The sequence below is a fragment of the Phycodurus eques genome, chromosome 3 (genome assembly GCF_024500275.1).
Source record: "Phycodurus eques isolate BA_2022a chromosome 3, UOR_Pequ_1.1, whole genome shotgun sequence".
Lineage (NCBI taxonomy): Eukaryota > Metazoa > Chordata > Actinopteri > Syngnathiformes > Syngnathidae > Phycodurus > Phycodurus eques.
In genome coordinates this window covers 11,953,039-11,972,317 of record NC_084527.1, presented here as the reverse complement: position 1 = coordinate 11,972,317, position 19,279 = coordinate 11,953,039, and the positions used below count along the sequence as shown (strand labels likewise).

The 19,279-nt window shown below is 42.8% G+C and overlaps 1 protein-coding gene across 1 annotated transcript in view; it reads right to left on the bottom strand.

Moving 5' to 3' along the window:
* Positions 1-3,657: 3,657 nt before the first annotated feature.
* LOC133399984 (rho guanine nucleotide exchange factor 28-like) overlaps positions 3,658-19,279 on the bottom strand; it is a 51,459-nt gene continuing 35,837 nt past the window's right edge. Inside the window, 21 exon segments of the mRNA XM_061672077.1 lie at positions 3,658-4,611; positions 5,869-6,238; positions 8,443-8,694; positions 8,866-9,027; positions 9,112-9,216; positions 10,860-10,907; positions 10,995-11,128; positions 11,211-11,304; positions 11,306-11,343; positions 12,218-12,409; positions 12,498-12,595; positions 12,770-12,948; positions 13,033-13,109; positions 13,194-13,448; positions 15,281-15,398; positions 15,479-15,604; positions 15,695-15,945; positions 16,062-16,202; positions 16,281-16,405; positions 17,730-17,871; positions 18,237-18,294. Coding sequence (XP_061528061.1) covers positions 4,421-4,611; positions 5,869-6,238; positions 8,443-8,694; positions 8,866-9,027; positions 9,112-9,216; positions 10,860-10,907; positions 10,995-11,128; positions 11,211-11,304; positions 11,306-11,343; positions 12,218-12,409; positions 12,498-12,595; positions 12,770-12,948; positions 13,033-13,109; positions 13,194-13,448; positions 15,281-15,398; positions 15,479-15,604; positions 15,695-15,945; positions 16,062-16,202; positions 16,281-16,405; positions 17,730-17,871; positions 18,237-18,294 — 3,156 coding nt within the window. The 3' untranslated portion in view covers positions 3,658-4,420.

Here is a 19,279-nt window from a genome sequence, read left to right as displayed (position 1 = left end):
TTTTCTTCTACTAGACTAAACCTGAATAAATGTGAACATTTGAAAATACAGTAAAGGGAACAAGAAACTGTGTATCTTCAATTTGTATCTGTAATGACTGTCAGTGTTATTAGGTCACGATGGAAAGACCAAAGTGTCAGGGTATCTTCAGTACAAATTCGGTCAACTGAGATCAGCCCTACCTCACCCGCAACCCTGATGAGGACTAGTGCTATCGAAAATGGTTGGACAGACGTCTGTCATTTCTGTAATTAATTATGTGTTAAAACCATGAAACCCACTCAAATCTAATGAAGCAGCAACTCTTTGAACTTCCTTTTTAAAAAAAAAATTTTTAAATAATGTTTGATAGTGAGGATAAGCGGTACAGAAAATGGATGGATGGATATCCTTTTATTCCATTTGCAAAATAATTTGGGTTGAAAATGCTCAGAATGTCCCTTTTCAAGCAATTCTAGTTGGTCTATCACGCTTGGCAGTTGAGGCGGCTGGATTTTGTCATTAATATGCGACGTAAATAAGCTATGGTTTGATTGAATCGCTCGCATTTGGATCATTCAATTTGGGGTCTTACTATCATGGTGAAGCCGAATTCAAGCGCTGGATTGTTTGCCCACTACTCAACCCCACGAAGGCGGGAGCGTGGGTGAAATAAAAAAGAGGATATTTTGAGAAGTGGGTCCCATTCAATCACTTCAATGTAACCGGCTGGTCAAGAAAAACTTTGCTGTGCTGCAGCAACCTCCCTACTCATCTGACCTGGCACCGTATGTTTTTTCCCCCCCCTCTTTCCCAAGCTGAAGGGGGTCATCAGGGCGACCTGTTTTGAGGACGTGGATGACGTAACTGGAGGATCCCGGAAGAATCCTTCCAGGAAAGCATGAAGGCTGGTTCAGTGCATTAGACTCCAGGGGGATTACTTTCAAGGGGTAAACGTGTAGTTTGGGTCTGAAATTAATCTTTTGTGACACAAGTCCTGGAAGTTTTCTGACACACGTCATAGGTTCACGATTGCGCATATGAGGCTTGTCCAGAAACAATTAACTTTCATTGTGGTTTGCAAAGCCACAGAAAGACAATCCACTGCCTCTTTTCACCTTAAACATTTGCACTCAGTCTCGACTGCGCCCTCATCTCAGAGTTGGGTCAGACCGGGGCCGCACACATCTTGATCACATTCAGACGGGTGTTGGCGACATCCAGCCTCCACTCAACCTACCCGGCCAGTGACGCAGCGGTGCGGTCTGGTGGAGTGGCGGGTATTGTCGGGAAGCAGATGTTTCAGCTTCGACTTTCCCGTGATCTCTCATATTGTGACCAGTCATCTGTGACTAACACTCACATTCACACACACAGATGGTGAAAAACACGTATGAAAGTGATGAACTTCTTGCTGATATACTGATTTTCTTTACTTCATTTGGATGTCATATATCAGTCTGGAGGACTTTGGAATGGAAAGTTGTTGGTTCAAGACCTGGATGAGAATATGGAAAGAGTGACTTACAGTATTGGTGGAGAGAGGCTGGTTCACCTTTCCAGTACGCACCCAATAACATCTTGTTCGGGTGGTTGATGAAAGCCCTAACCCATTTGGGTTTTTAGCAACCTGCTTCTTCCTAACTCTAAATCTATATTTTCACGGTGTAATGATTGTGATCAACTGCAATTTACTGTGCTTTTCCGCATCAAATGCTGTTCAGGAAATCCTTACATCCGATCGCTCAATGTACAGAGGTGAGTCGATCGGAAACACATTTTTTTGCGATGATCCGGTTCAATCGGGTACAACTGCGTCAGGCCTTAATGAGGGGCATGGCTTGAAATCTTGCTTGCAGTTTTCCATCCATTTTACGTACAGTTTATTCTTACGACCCCCCCCCAAAAACATTATTTTTTTGTAACTACTAACATGCATCTTATTCTCCCTTATGAGGGCTGGACTATCCTTAAACTGTATATGTTGGTACTGTGTGTATGTTATAAACTGTACAGAATATGAGACAACAAAAGCAGCCTTTGCTAAACGGTTAGCATTCGCGATTAGCATTAGCGCACTAGCAATGACCATTTTAGGTTAAAAACAACAACAACAAATAAAAAACACTAACTACCATTCAGCTCCTTCATTATATGTACATTACACATCTAATTGTGTCTTTAAAAAACACTTACTTTGTCCTTTTTGGAAAAGTTTATCAGTGTCTCAACACCGCATCCGTCTGCAATAAATGGCCGTGTGAAACATTGGTCCCGGCGAAACTTCGAGGGGAAAAACTGCGTCGACCAACAGTAGATTTGAAGTCTACTTCGCCGAGTTAGTCATCCCCCCCCCCCCCGCCCTATTGTGAACTAAATTATGTCAGGACAAATGATTGGATATAGCTTTATATTCCTGCCAGTAATGCCAGTACTGTATTGCTATCCTGTACCTTTCAATTTACAATTACAGAGGAGATCTCAAAGGTGGTCTTCGAAATTACCTGCATCGTACGCAATACACGTGTTGCTTGATTTTGTATTGAGCGGTTGCTTGACCTCCTCCAGCTGTGCTACAGCTGTAAATGTACAGAAGCCGGGCCAATTATATACTACTCGTGCACTCGCTGCAGTAGTCTCGCCACGCTGCACTATTTGCATATCTGTTGTTGACCAATACTGGCCACTCATGCCAGAGTAGCATCTGCTCCATTTGTACTCTGATTGAGGAGTATCTGCAACATTTGCACAATCAACATTGTCCCAGATTATCGCACTACTCATCACTTTAAACTGCATACACTCCTTGAAGTCTCTGCGCCCTTTGCACAATGGTCATCGCTCCGGACTATTGCGAGATTAGTCATTCGAACTGCTCTAAGTGCTAGAGGACTCTCCATCTTTTTGCACAATTGTAAAAAAAAAATAAAAAAAAAAAATTGTACCAGCATTACCAGATAACTAGCAACCCTTTATTGGTCAGTGACTGTTTTTCTCAATGTCTTTATGTCTCAAAAGTGTTCTCCGTCAATTGACTGTCTGTTGTCGTACTCGAGCGTCTCCAACTACCGGAGACAAATTCCTCGTGTGTTTTTTGGACATACTTGGCAAATAAAGATGATTCTGATTCTGATTCTGGTTCTGATTCTGAGCTGCTGGCAGGCTCATCGGAGTTTCTGAGCAGCAGCTGCACAAAGAATGGAAAAAAATAATAATAATTGTCATGCGGTTGCCTGGCATTTGTTGTACCTGAGCTCAACCTAGAAATACAGTAATAAATAAATAGCCATCCAAAGATCTGGAGGAGGGTTGACACAACGAGGCTTAATGAATGGGCCCTAAATGTGTATATTTCTGTGGTCACATAATTTGAGGGTTGCGACAGCGCCGCTCTGGTTTTGTGGTCGGATCTGTGGTGCAAGTGACACTTGTCATAGCTGAGGTCACGCAGCTGATGTTTCTCGGCTTCTGGGAGGTGGTAACTGCTAAGGGAACACACAAACACACACTGAGGCAGAGCTGAGGTCAAATACCGGAGCCATTATGAAGATATACATAAGATTCACTGGATGTGACAACTATAAATTATTTAAACAGCACATAAAAGTAAAACGATGTTTCAATGCTCACACATGCTTATATTACCTAAAGTGCTTTGGACGCAAGCAGATGTTTGTAACCATATCTTTATAAGCAGCCCAAACCTTTACATACAGTACATCACATCAGTGATTATAGCGATTAGAAATAAACCAAACATTGTGTACAGTGCATGAAGCCATTTACATACAATAAATTACCAAGTTGTTCCAAAAGGAGATAGTGAGGGGGGAAAAAATGGCAGAATTGTGGCACTTCATCGAGAAAAGAATAAACCTCTTCCAACGGTGCGCATAGGTAGCCCTTTCAATAAACTATACGGTACAGTACATACAATACTTACAAACACACCTTTGTCATAATTCTTTGCGAATGCTTACATTCCCTAATAAATATAATTTAAGATCACATGGCAATACAATGGCACTCTATAGGAGAGCAATTAATGCTGTACATAGCTTGGGGAAGGCCTACATTGGCTTTCCCCCATATATTTTATTTAATTTTAAGTGCTAATGGAGAAAATAACACCAGTACTTCTGTCTTGGTATTTCCTATTGCCTTGTTTGAGGCACATGCTGTGGGTTTCCCCAGTATCTGGCCAATAAAATAAGGAAATAAACTAATTTACAGATGCAAGTACCAAAGCAAAAGGCACAACGGTTTTGATTAAGCAGGAGACGCACTGATAGCCACCACAAACAGTTTTCAAAGGCACATATGCTACTATTCCCTCACTTGATTAGCCACAGTTACCCACATGTATTTACATCCATAACAAATATCGCAAATAAAAGCAACAAAGTCCAGTTACGTGTCATAAAGCCTGCGCCATCAGTCATTAGAGGTAAACAATGTTCTCCTCTCCACTGTCCTCCCTGAGATGTCCTTCGAGAGAGAGGTAGGACTGTGAGGGGAGGAGCGGGGTGAGGGAGGGGGAGGAAGACGGGTAGGTGTTTTCGTAAAGTTCTTGACCTGGCATCTCTGGCCTCCAGGCCCCCAGTGAATGTCGATCCAACTGTGGGCTGAGGTCTGAGACAGAGGAAGAGAGATGAGAGTCAGTCTTTGGTGGTAATACAGTGTGCTCTGAGCATCCACAGAAGCAGAAGACACAAATCTACAAATGATTCACCCACCCATCCATTTTCTATAGTTTTTGTCCTCATTTGAGCCTATACCAGTTCATCACAAGGAGAACACGCAAACTCCGAACCCAGAACGGTGAGGCAGATGTGCCAACCACTAGGTCCACACGCTGCCCTAAAGGTGACCAATTTATCACGACAAAGTTATTTTCTACAGTTTTTAACGGTCAGACAGAAGTCAAGAGCAGTTGGGCTAAAATTTAGAATTGGTATAACATAACTGGGCGGCATGGTGGACGACTGGTTAGAGCGTAGGGATGCATAGAGAAGGTTCAGAGATTTAGAAACAAATAACAGCTGAGCTGACCAGTTTCTTCTGGAGGTAGAGAGGTCCACGCGGAAGCTCCGACTGGATAGTTTTTTTCTGTGGCTGGTCCCAAACTACAGAATGTCGTCCTTCAACACAGTAGAGAAGCCCCCCTCAATATCCATCGTTTAAAACTCGTCTTAAGCCACATTTTGATTCTTTGACTTTCAACTCGGCATGAGACTCTGTACCTGTTTTTGTCTTGTCTAATTGTTTTTCTTTGTGTTGCAGTGACTATGTGAGCGATGGTGGGCGTTGACATCGGTGACGCACCTGTCGTGAATTGTAATCATCAGCCGTTTGAGGGGGCACCGTGACAGTGTGCGGGCGTCGGAATATTCACCCGTTTTTGCCCCGTGTTCTCCGTCGACGTTTGTCCTCTGTCTCAACTTAGTTATTCTACGAGTATATCGTTTACCACACGGACCTTTTGTCGTGTCCCCCTGTGTTATCCGTTTTTTGATTCTCTCTGGTTGTGAGTCCCTTTGGCTTAGTACGTCTCGCCATCACATGCTCTTTCGTTGAATTAAAATTGTTTTTGGACCTTTTAGCTAGAGTCTATTTTTGGGATCTGTTCCAGCTATGGTTGTTTTTGAAGTGCTTTATGAATAAAGTTGAGTTGAACTGAAGTCCTGAATGTGAATGCGTGTTTGTCTATATGTGCCCTGCGATTGGCTGGCGAGCAGTTCAGGATGTACCCCGCCTCTCGCCCAAAGTCAGCTGGGACAGGCTCCAGCTCACTCGTGACCCTAATGAGGATTAGCAGTATATAAAATGGATGGATTCCGTAATTTCCAGATGCTATTTTGAAAAAAATAATATTACTACACTACATACACTTGCTGGTGCTCTGTGGCTGTGCTCTGCCTCGGCTGCTGAAGGGATTGACAGAGGTATTGGGAGGCTGGCTGCACTCGTGGTTCTTTGAGTAGTTAGTGAATGTGAGACCATCCTGAGGTTGTTTTCTGTGGGTTTGGCTGAGCAGAGTGTTGAGGCTGTTGTAGAGACTGGCGCTGAGGCTGAGGTCAGCGCCATAGCTGGAGGCTTGCCGGAGGCCGTCGTGGTTCCTCCTCGGGGCGGAGAGCAGATACTGGTGTGGGTTGTTGTTGGGGGGCTGGTTCTTTTGGAGGGAGGCGAGCAGAGCTGCATCACTCTCGTACGTCCAACAGGTGCCATCCAGGCTGCCTGAGCGACTGTGAATCGGCACCTTGGGAGGTTTAAAGGACATGAGGTCAGATGATACAGAGTGGTGCCCTGGTAGTCACAAAAATGCAAATCTTAATATTTTAAGTATTTGCAACTTTTGACATGGAAATTACTGTCCATCAGCCTATCACAGCTGCCTGTACAACCTGGACTGGTGGGGAGCCAATTGTAAGGCACATTGACAAACAACCATTCAGACTCACATTCACACCTATGGACAATTTAGGGTCTTTACTGACTTCAACTAACATATAAGTTTTTGGAATGTGGGAGGAAGCCACAGTACCTGGATTAAACCCACGCAAGCGCAGAGAGAAAACGTAAACTCTACAAAGGAAGGCCAGAACTAAGATTCGAACCTTCAAACTTTGAGGTAGACATGCCTAGCACAAAGTATCCTTGCTTAAAAATGGCCAATTTCATGTTAAAAAAAAAAGTTTTATTTCTCGAGGATGTGATTCGGGAAGAGGTCCTGCCCCAGGTGGAGGGGTTCAAGTATCTTGGGGTCTTGTTGCCAAAAGGGGAAAGGTTTGGTGCGGCGTCTGCAGTGATGGAGACTTTGCATTGGTTTGTCGTGGTGTAGGAGGAGCTGAGTCGAAAGGCAGCGTTCTCAATTTACCGGTCGATCGACATTCCAGCCCTCACCTATGGGTTATGGGTCATGACAATAAGAACAAGATCACGGACAAAAGTAGCCAAAACAAGTTTCCTCCGCGGTGTGTCCGGGCTCTCCCTTAGAGATAGGTTGAGAAGCCCGGTCATCCGGCAGGGGCTCCTCGGCATCGACAGGAGCCAGATGAGGTGGCTCAGGCATCTGGTTAGGAAGCCTGCTGGTTACCTCCCTGGTGAGTTGTTCCGGGCATGTCCCATCGGGAGGAGGCCCGGGGAACGACCCAGGACAGACCTGGCCTGAGAACTTTGGGATCCCACTGGAAAAGCTGGACGAAGTGCCCGGGGAGAGGGAAGTCTGGGCTTCCCTGCTGAAGCTGCTGCCCTGGCAACCCGACCCCAGGTAAGCTGATTTCTAGCTTTTTCTAACTGAGGACAGTTAAAAATATTTTGGGAATGGGTAAAGTTGCAGGTTATCATGACTCAAAAGCAGACATAATTGTTATACTGTTCTGCTGGATTATCATATTATAGTGCAGTGATTCCGTGTCGTGAGACATATACTGAACAAAAATATAAACGCAACACTTGTTTTTGCTCCCATTTTTTCGTGAGCTGGATGCTGGACTCCAAGATCTAAAACTTTTTCTACATACACAAAAGGCCTTTTCCCTCAAATACACAAATCCGTTTGTGTTTGTGAGCATTTCTCCTTTTCAAGATTATTCATCGCACCTCACAGGTGTGGCATATCAAGATGCTGATTAGACAGCATGATTATTGCACAGGTGTGCCCTCGGCTAGCCACAATAAAAGGCCACTCTAAAATGTGCAGTTATATCACACAGCACAATGTCCACAGATGTCGCAAGTTCTGAGGGTGCATGCAATTGGCATGCTGACTGCAGGAATGTCCACCAGAGCTGTTGCCCGTTAATTGGATGTTCATTTCTCTACCATAAGCCGTCTCCAAAGGCGTTTCAGACAATTTGGCAGTACATCCAAGCGGCCTCACAACCGCAGACCACGTGGAACCACAGCAGCCCAGAACCTCCACGTCCAGCATGTTCACCTCCAAGATCGTCTGAGACCAGCCACCCAGACAGCTGCTGCAACAATCGGTTTGCATAACCAAAGAATTTCTGCACAAACTGTCAGAAACCGTCTCAGGGAAGCTCATCTGCATGCACGTCGTCCTCATCGGGGTCTTGACCTGACTGCAGTTCGTCGTCGTAACCGACTTGAGTTCCTGCCAATATCCAGCAACTTCGCACAGCCATTGAAGAGCAGTGGACCAACATTCTACAGGCCACAATCAACAACCTGATCAACTTTATGCGAAGAAGATGTGTTGCACTGCAGCAAGCAGTTTTTCGACTGAAATGTGGGCTGAAAACCATCAGGAAATGAGCCTAAATAAATACTGAGTGTTTTTTTGGGGGGGAATTTTTTCCACATCGTTTTTAAGTCTAGAAGTATAAAATAAGTGCCAATGTTTCGAGCATTAGAGACAGCTTAATTTCTACATTTTACACAGTATTGAAGACCCTTCCAAGTGGTTACATTATTGTATCGTCTACTTCCTCTTTTTCATACCTTGTATCCATCCAGTGGTATGGTGACAGGTAGACTGCTCTGACGGTTGTGCCCCCAAGTCTGGAGGAACATCTGCTGGGCTTCGAGCTTCTTCTTCTCCGTGTCCACACTCTTCTGGCCCTCCCGCAGTCTGTCCAGACTGTTACGATACTCCAGCAGCTGAGTTTCCAGCTCCTCTCGCTCGCACCGCAGCCGCTCTGCCTCCAGGATGCAATGCTGCTCGCGCTGCTCCAGTGCACTCTCCTGCTCATTCTGCACAACACATACAGTACATCATATAGACAAGGAGTAGGCAATCTTGTGAGGCACACTGGATTTTTAAAACTGACAGAGGGTCAGGTAATTCATAGATGAGGTTATTAAAACAAAACAAAGTAAGCCTTCACTGAGCTGTCTTGAGAATCAGGAGCGTGTGAGACCAACCTGTTGTTTCTCTCTGGCCACACATTCCTTGTCCCAGCGCTGCTGGCCTTGTTTCAGTTTCACATGGAGTTTCTGCACATCATCCACCTCTTCCTTCTTCCTCTCAAAAGCCTTCTTTTCGACTTCCTCTGTCTTATCATTGCCCGTCTGCCTCTCCTGCTCCTGCACCATAGCAGATCTCCTGTTAACTTTTCACAACACGGATATACCAAAACATTTATCAGGACAATATCAAGGCACTCATACCAGGCTGTTTTGGAGGGAGGCGAGGGTCCTGAGCTGAGATTTGTCTCCTTCCAGAAGGAGAATTTTCTGGATCTCGAGACAGCTGTCTTGGAGGGTCACAGCAGCCTGCAAATGGCAAAGAAAACAACTCACATTATTGAAGTACAACTACTGCTTGTAAAAATATCTATATCTAACTGAATATCAGTTCTTTAAACACACTTCTGCCAACATCAAGTAAGCTGCAGTAAAAAACTTTTTTAAAGTTTTAACCCTTGAAGTTAGGCAATCGTGCATCTTATTTACGGATTTCCACGATTAACGAATCACGTTTACGCTTCATGCATTTCTCCATGAACTTCATTTTGAAGTGTAACTGTTCACGTTTTTAAGTTTTCAGTTCAAAGCAATTGGCCTGGTCATTAAAAATCCAAATTGAGCCGCTGCACATGAGTTTGGACTAAATTAATATTCTGGACCTGAGTTTGTGTGCACATTTTGTTGTGGCACTTGCTGTATTTTCACTTGTACAACCCCAGTTCCAATGAAGTTGAGACGTTGTGTTAAATATAAATAAAAACAGAATGATTTGCAAATCATGTTCAACCTATATTTAATCGAATACACTACAAAGACAAGATATTTAATGTTCAAACTGATAAACTTTATTGTTTTTTGCAAATAATCATTAACTTAGAATTTTATGGCTGCAACACGTTCCAAAAAAGTTGGCACCGGTGGCAGAAAATACTGAGAAAGTTGAGGAATGCTCATCAAACACCTATTTGGAACATCCCACAGGTGAACAGGCTAATTGGGAACAGGTGGGTGCCATGATTGGATATAAAAGGAGCTTCTTTGAATTGCTCAGTCATTCACAAGCAAAGCTGGCGCAAGGAACAAGTGCGTGAGAAAATTGTTCGAACAGTTTAAAGACAATGTTCCTCAACGTACAATTGCAAGGAATTTAGGGAATTCATCATATACGGTTCATAATATCATCAAATGTTTCAGAGAAATTGAAACCCCTCAGGCGGCAGTGCATCAAAAACCAACATCAATGTGTAAAGGATATCACCGCATGGGCTCAGGAACACTTCAGAAAACCAATGTCAGTAAATACAGTTTGGTGCTACATCCGTAAGTGAAACTTGAAACTCTACTATGCAAAGCAAAAGCCATTTATCAACAACACCCAGAAACGGTGCCGGCTTCTCTGGGCCCGAGCTCATCTAAGACGGACTGATGCAAAGTGGAAATGTGTGCTGTGGTCCGACGAGTCCACATTTGAAATTGTTTTTGGAAATTGTGGACGTCGTGTCCCAGCTTTTTTGGAACGTGTTGCAACCATAAAATTCTAAGTTAATGATTATTTGCTAGAAACAATCAAGTTTATCAGTTTGAACATTACATATCTTGTCTTTGTAGTGTATTCAATTAAATAAAGGTCGAACATGATTTGCAAATCATTGTATTCTGTTTTTTATTTATGTTTAACACAACGTCCCAACTTCATTGGAATTGGGGTTGTATGTTACTTTATGCTGTTTCCACCTGTGTTCATTTCCTAAAGTGAGGTTTGTCAGTTTTTGTTTGAGTTCTAATGTGGCTTATGTGTGAAAAAAAGATTTCTTTTAATTTAGTGGGTGCGGCTTACATACCAATGTGCTCAATAAAACATATTTTATGGTAATTAATTTTTGAAGAAGGAAAAAGGGAAGAAGAGAATAAAATGTAAGATGTGCTAATTCTATTCATATATTTCTTACCTGCAGACTATAAAGAAGCTGAGTCAGACTCTGTACACTTTCCGCCACCTACAGAATATTATGTAAGTACACAGGGACATAACAAATATTGATCTATCAACAAACATCTCCAAATGAGAACTATAATGGCCGAACCTTGAACAGTGTATCTTTAGTGTCTCCTTTCTTTGGCTCAGCAGCAGACCTCCACAAAACTCCATCCATCCCTGTCCCCTCACTGTCTGATCCAAGAGAGGTGGAGCTCATACTGAGTGTGCTTAAGTAATCCGCTGTGGAAACAAGGGGACAAAATGACATAGCCTGCACACGTTGCCTGTCTCACATTGGAGAATTGCAAAATAATGCGCTTACGTTCTGAGGGAGATTCTTGGATGCTGCTGCCGTGGCTATTGTAGTTGCAGGACTCAGGCCCACGAATTGGAGAGTTGTCACTTTGTACAAGAAGGACCATCGTGAGCCTGAAGAATGGTGATCAGGTTCTCGGCTACAGATAAAGCAAACAAGTCGCAGAAGTTGTGTTATTGTCAGGCAGACTCTTCATTGGGGAGCTGGTTTATTTTGACTTGAGTGAATATGATGTTGAAACTGGAATTGCATTAATTATCTTATACAAATTTAAATTGTAAATAAAGCTTTATGCTTCTTTGACACTAAATTCTCTGCGATCACGGCAGCCCCCATGTAGCTGAGACGTAATGTGCCATTGGACTCTGGCCATTTTTGTCCTCCGAAATCCGAATGTGGAGAATGTGCCATGTGAGCGTAAAAATATGCTTCCTGTCCCCCTAGGGACTGCCTACAAGCTGTGTAACGCTCGATTACGTACGGTCAGGTTTCGTTGCGTTACTATGGCCGACTACGTTTCTCGTCTACACCATGACTGCCGTGGAAATTTTTTAAACGTCTTGTCAAGTATCCACGGCAATCACAGTCTGTCACGTTTGCCCATCCAGTCCCCCCGCGTTGTCTCACGACCATCCCATTTTATCCATGGTGGCCTGAAACGGGCAGCTGTGGCCGCCGGCAACATAGTGTAAATGTGGCATAACGTTATCCAGGAGGAACAAAGTATAGCAAACACATGTGGACAGGTAGATACAGTATTATTGTTTTAAATTTGTACCCTACAAGAGTATATATGTCCAAATTACTGGCATTTCAGAGATTCCAGTAAACATCTTTGCGCTTGCTGGAAAAAAATAAATAAATATATATATATATATATATATATATATATATATATATATATATATATATATATATATATATATATACACACACACACACACACACACACACACACACACACACGCACACAATAAAAAGCAATTCACCACTTTTCTAAGTGGTTGTCTCACCTTCTCCAAGTGCAGCTGTGAGCAGTGTTGAGGCCTGTCTTGGCGACTCACTATCAATGTCAGGTTGTACCAGCAGGTGGCGATGTGCTATGGCTTCTGGAGAGCGCAGGGTTAACTCTGTGAGCTCAGCATATAGCTGTAATTTCTCCTCCAAACTGTTGCAGATGCGCTGGTCCTGACTTAACAATGTCTCTTCAAAAAATACATATACTTTAATTAATATATTCATTGCTAACTGTTCAATCCATTCATCCAATTTTAAGTTGTACTCAAATGTTACCTTGGAACTTTGAGATTTTCTGAACCTTCGCTTCCGCTGCTCGCTTGACCTCTTCTGATTCAGCGCTGCGCTCCTCCTCCTCCTCTTCCTCTGGACAGCTGCCATGAAGTTTAAGTAGGTTAGATTATGATTAACACACACGATACTGTACACAAGCACAAATGACTGTACTGTAAAAATGTCACATTAATCAATGTACATGTTATTAGGGGCAACGAAACATCAGTAGTCAGATATTGAATAAAGTACACGAAGTTGATTTGAAAACAAACCTCTCTACAGCTTGTCTTATGTGTTTCATCCAAGCATTTCTCTCCTCTCTGGTGGTAGTGTGAACTTCATACATCTCTGGTCCAGCTGAAGAAGCAGAGATGAGGAACATCCCACGCTCCTCATTGGCTACTTCTCTCACGATGAGCTTCTGCAGTGGGATCACAGGAGGTTTCTGGTCCTGAAAGTAAATGGGAAATGAATAGATAAGATAAGACACACGTAGGAGTCAAGAGTTGCACACACGATTTGGGTTGAGGCTTACCACGGCCGCAAATACAAAGCGTTGATCTTTCTCTTGCAGGAACACCATGACGTCTGTAAGCAAAAGCGCCAATGTATCTAGAGGAAAGGGGAAAAATCAGATTAGCTGTCAAATAAATACAAAATAAAAAGATCTGGTTCCAGATATGTAGCTCTACAAACCTTTGAGGCGCCCTGTTGCGGTCTTCCAGTAAAGCAGTCCCTTGTGCTGTAGATCTCTGTGTTTGCTGTGCAAGTCCTGCTTGCGAATTACCTTGCCACTCTTGAGTTTGGCCAAGCTCTTATTCTCCAGCCGGGCGAGCACTTCCTGCAGCTCCTGAGATCTCTCGTACTTACTTACAGTCAGGTCCACTGCTGCGATGATATCGCGTATCTGAGCCATAGCACTTGACAAGTTTGAGTGTTCTTGACTGCCTTCTGTCGAGAGTATGGTAACAGAGGTCAAAGTAATTATGAAATGTCAGTTTTAAGATAGACATTTTATTCAAATAGCCATTTAAAATCAGATAAATATTCATTTTTGCTTGTGTAGTTCAAGGTTACAGAAAGTGTTCGGCTTGAAGCGGATAAACTAAAGTGGTGCCTTGAGATGGGAGTATAATTAATTCCGTGACCACACTCTTAAATCAGAAATCTCAAATCATCTTTCCCCATTTAAATGAATGTGAATGCCATTAATCCGTTTCAGCCTCCCAAACAAAATAATGTTTTTTTTTTGTAATGTGTTCTTCAATAAGGAAAATAGCACTGCATTATCCATCCATCCATTTTCTGAGCCGCTTCTCCTCACTAGGGTCGCGGGAGTGCTGGAGCCCATCCCAGCTATCTTCGGGCACCCTGAACTGGTTGCCAGCCAATCGCAGGGCACACACAAACGAACAACCATTCACACTCACATTCACACCTACGGGCAATTTAGAGTCTTCAATCAACCTACCACGCATGTTTTTGGGATGTGGGACGAAACCGGAGTGCCCGGAGATAACCCACGGAGGCACGGGGAGAACATGCAAACTCCATACAGGCGGGGCCGGGGATTGAACTGTCCTCAGAACTGTGAGGCAGACGCTCTAACCAGTCGGGTACTGTGCCATGCACTGCATTATACTGTACTTTATAAAATCGTATAGTAATGCCATAAATAGAATGTAAAGACAAACAGTTTGGCATCATATGTGATTGCGTGTTGCTCCTTCTGGTATGTGTACCGTGCCCACATGGGGGCAGTATAATATATCCATCCATCCATCCATTTTCAACACCGCTTATCCTGGTTAGGGTCGCGGGGCGCTGGAGCCTATCCCAGCTGACTTCGGGCGAAAGGCGGACTACACCCTGAACTGGTCGCCAGTCAGTCGCAGGGCACATATAGACACGGACAACCATTCGCACTCACATTCATACCGTCATTGAGTGGGAACTGAACCCACTACACCATCAGTGACCAGTATAATACAGTCATACAGATATACAATCCTCTTCCAAAGCAAGAAATTCAATCACAGCTGTCTGCTTCTGACAGATATCAACAATGACCTCATTTCCAAAATTACTGACAGGAAGAGGAGATGCTTAAACAAAATGTTTTATTTTATTTTATTAAATAAACCTTCAAACAAGTATTAAAAATTAAACATTTCAGAAAAAACAAACAAAATATTAGTAGGTTAAATTAAATCGGGCTCATTACTTTTTGACTGTCCCTCACACATGGAGATGGCCACAATTTAGCTTAATAAGATGCAGTAATGCACAGAGGATAAAGAAAATATCCCTGTGAGGATTGCCATATTGTCTGTCGGCATTTCTTGCTCCACTCTTTGTGTTAAATATCTGTTGCTTAAAAGGTTTATAACACTGATGCTATTTGTTAGCCCATCTATGAAATTTTGCATTGTTTGCTAGAATTAAGTTAAGCTGACGTTCCTAAAGCAACGCTATATGGTTGTTCGAAAAGTACGAGTAATTATCTTCTTTTTTTATTTAGTTTGACAGTAAACTTCAACTGGGAGTGGCATCAAACAGCTTAAAGTATCTTTTTTGAAGAATTTCTCACTATCTGCCAAGCGTCTGCTTGTCGTGAAGTGAGTTGCCACCATACTGCACTCGTATGTATCTAAAATGTTTACTCACAAGTCAAAGCAAAAACAAACAAAAAAAACAATCATCCGAACGACGGCCCGTATCTAAAAAAACAACTAATTTGGGTCACCAGCATCTCAAGGCACCACCATGTTGAGTTGACTTGCCTTGAGTATAATGTAATATCCTCTCCAACAAGACTGGGTACTTGGTGATGCGCTGAGTGACTAAAAGGATAAACTCTGGAATCCCTCTTCTCCTGACCAGTGAGTTATTGCTCTGTTGCTGTAGGCAGAGAGGCCACAATGACAATTTTATGATCCATAGATCTTGAAGGCATACAATAATTTGGAGATGTGCCCTACTTTGACAAAGTTCTGGAGTTTTTTATTCTGCTGCTGAAGCTCTTTGAAGACATTGACAGCTTCCATGTGGTGACTGCAGAAATCTCCATATACTTGCTTCATCTTTTCAGCATTTTCATCTGAGAACTGAAAGGAGGATCTTAATTTTTGTTTTATGGGTGGACATTTATAATATTTTTGCAATTGTGAACATGTACTGTATCTATCATTACCAACCTGCTGAAGCAGGATGTCTCCAATCTGATGGATGAGGTAATTTCTCTGGTTCCCGGGTTGGATGGAAGCCTGTCTACACTCCTGCAGTGATCCAAAAAGGTTCCTGTGGAAGAGCAGCAAGGAATCCAAGCACGGGAAAATCCGGGCCACGCAATCCCAGTCCAGCTGCAGCTCCACTAGCATGCCTCGTCTGAACACTTCGGACATGACTGTCAGAGTCTGGATGTGGTGAAGTTCTGTTTGCATTAATTCTACAGGAAGGATTATGGTTAGTATACAAATGTGAATGTTCACGCATTAACTGAAAAACAAGGAGCTTTGGGATGAAATGCCCCAATGACTCTCAACGAGGTAAACCTAGCCTCACCATAAATGACATCCTGCCGTTTGATGGCGCGCCTGTCGTGCTGCCTGCAGAAGTCGGGACTGACTGCAAGACTCCATGATTCTGCGTCGAGTCCCAGCTGGATGGCTGACAGGTCGCTCAGTAGAGGAGCATCAACATCATCTACAAAATAACGTTTTTAAACTGTTTAAAGTTGACTGTTCTACCAAACGATAAAAGGTTTACACTGGGCTGATGTACCCTGTGAAGTGATTGGTGGGTCGATTGAAGGAGGGGTTGTTGTAATAGTAGTCCCCTCATCAGAATGTGAGCTGTGAGCTGTAGGAGTGGAATCAACCTCCATCCCTGCTGTGTCACTCAGCAGTCTATATAAAAAAAAAGGGGATATAGAACTTCCAGTTAGCTACCTGAGCTTTGAAGTCTCAGGTCTTAGCTACGAAATGCAATTCGGGGGTTTTTAAGTAAATTTATAAGTGCATAAAAATTGCAATGTTTGATTCTTATAAAGGTATTTGGAACCTCTGCATTACATAACAATTGCCAGAAAAGCTGATTTCTTCGACCAGATCTTTTTAGAACCATTCAATTAAAAATGACATGTCACGGAGTGAGGGTTATTGGGTGACATTTTTTTTAAATGAAAGGCACAGGATTTTGCTGAAATCTTGTATTCTTACTCAATATCATGATAAAACAAAAGGTATCCTTTAATACTTTAATTTGATAGCATAAACAATATTTATAGTTTAAGTACCGCTAAACTGGGCCTTTTACGGAGTTGGCAAATAATTTTATTACTCACCTTTATTTCAAAATTTCACTTTGTGCAGTATGGCTAATGAAATCTGAATAGTCCTTTAAATTACCCAGATCATTTGTTCAAAATATTTTTTTTTCTAAGAAACATTTTTGGTTTAGAAACTGGTTAGTACATCTGCCTTACAGTTCTGAGGACCCGGGTTCAAATTCGGCCTCACCTGTGTGAAGTTTGCATGTTCCCCCGTGCCTGTGTGGGTTTTCTCTGGATACTCTGGTTTCCTCCCACATTCCAAAAAGTAGTTAAATTGAAGACTCTAAATTGCCCATAGGTGTGAATGTGAGTGTGAATGGTTGTTTGTCGAATGTGCCCTGCAATGGGCTGGGCCGCCTTTCGCTCAAAGTTAGCTGAGCTACGTGCCAGCACGCCCGCGACCCTAGTGAGGATGAGCGGTATGGAAAATGGATGGATCTCGAGTGCATTAAGGACAGCAAAATTCATGTCAACGTCACAGAGTGACAGGTTTTATCAGGGACAGATGGCTTCTGAAGTACATTACATCACAGACACTATTCAAGGTGGCAGCATTATATCACATGTGGATGTGGATGTGAGTCCCATGTTATGAAGAAAACATTTCGAAGCTGTGTAGCAGCATGGAACATTTTTTTGGGGGCGGAAACCTTGTGGTGTTGTGGCAGGTATAAAGTACGGCTATCATTTAATGCTATATTAACAGGTATATATATTTTTTTGTTTTATAGGATAAGGACCTGGGACATCTGTGGCCACTAAAAATATAGAAACCCTCATTCACAATATGCCTTTGAAAATACCACTTAAAACATTTATAATTATAGTTTTTGCAAGTGTTGTGTTGAAATTCATCTAATTACCGTTAATAGGCAGGGTTGAACTATAGCTGTACCTACCTGTTCTCTAAAGAGACGGAGAGGCTTTTGGAGAGAGGCATGAGTGTTTCTCGCTTTTCTTTGGTTATTGTCGTAAGTGAGGAAGCTGGGGAATGTGATGAAGAGGCGAGGGGGGAGGAGGAAGGGTTGTCTTTCAGAGAATCTGGAGGAGACACCAGAACCACAAGATGCAACTTTACTTGTTGTCAATTTGAAATGAATGAATGAAGATTGAAAGCTACAAATTAAGTGTGAAACATATCCTATCACTGGAGGAAGATGTCCTCACTCAACCTCTGTGCTTATGTGCAACAAACACATAAATAGCATCCAGGATGGATCCTCCACTGAGGCAGATTAAAATGTAACTTTTTTTAAAACCAGTGTCATACAGGTGAGTGGGGGGACATGGTAAATGGCTTACTTTCAACAACAGGCAAACATGGGAGGACAGGTAAAAAGGAAAAGAATAAATTAAGGGAGAGGGAGGACATGGGAGACAAGAGAGGGGGACATTTTCTGACTCACTCTGTGGGAGAGACAAGGTCTTGGTTTTCATCAGCAATGGATTCTTCTCCTGCAGCTTCTGAGGAAACATGTCATACAAACTTAACCTGATGAACAAAATATTAGTGCCTTTAAAATGTAATAAGTATTGGGTTGTTGTTTGTGGAACATCACAATGGATGAACTAAGTCTGGACAAAATACATTTTGAAACCTAACAGTGTACACTGGCGCTGTTATTATTTTTCACTGTTCAGAACATCACATCATTCCAGGAATTCCTTTTGTCACCAAGTGTTGGTATTTATTCTTCCAGACTTTTTAACTGCCTTCCCGCCTGCCTGTAAGGCAGGAACTGATTTATTTCTTATTTAGCATTCAGCCTCTGACCGGCAGTGCAGTAGCGCGAGAGAAGGGGAAACAAAGGCAGTGGCTTGCAACATATCGCAGCACACAGCACTTTGGAGTTTCCAAGAAGGACATCTAACAAGGTAAAATTGTTACATAAAACTCAAAACGTTGCATTGGTGAATTGAGATTCTCGTACCTAAATTAAAAATGTAGAAATTGGAAGGGGGCGGCATGGTGGACAACTGGTTTGCACATCTGTCTCACTGTTCTGAGGATTAAAATCTGGCCTCCCTTGTGTGGAGTTTGCATGTTCTCCCCGTGCCTGTGTGAGTTTTCTCCGGGTACTTCGGTTTCCTCCCACATCCCAAAAACATACATGGTAGGTTAATTGAAGACTTCACGTTGCCCATAGGTGTGAATGTGAGTGCGCATGGTTGTTTATTTATATGTGCCCTGTGATTGGCTGGCAACCAGTTCAGGGTGTACCCCGCCTCTGGAGGATAAGCGGTACGAAAAATGGATGGATGGAAATTGGAGGGGTCATTTTAGTATAAGGTTGCAGTAAGCCGTAGTGCGCAGCACTAGTAGTTTTTTGCAGAGGATAAAGAAAATATATGCCTGTGAATATTGGTATAGTCCGTATGCATGTGTTGCTCCACCATTTGTGTTCAAATATCTGTTCCTTAAAGGGTTACAACCAGAGGTGAGTAGTAA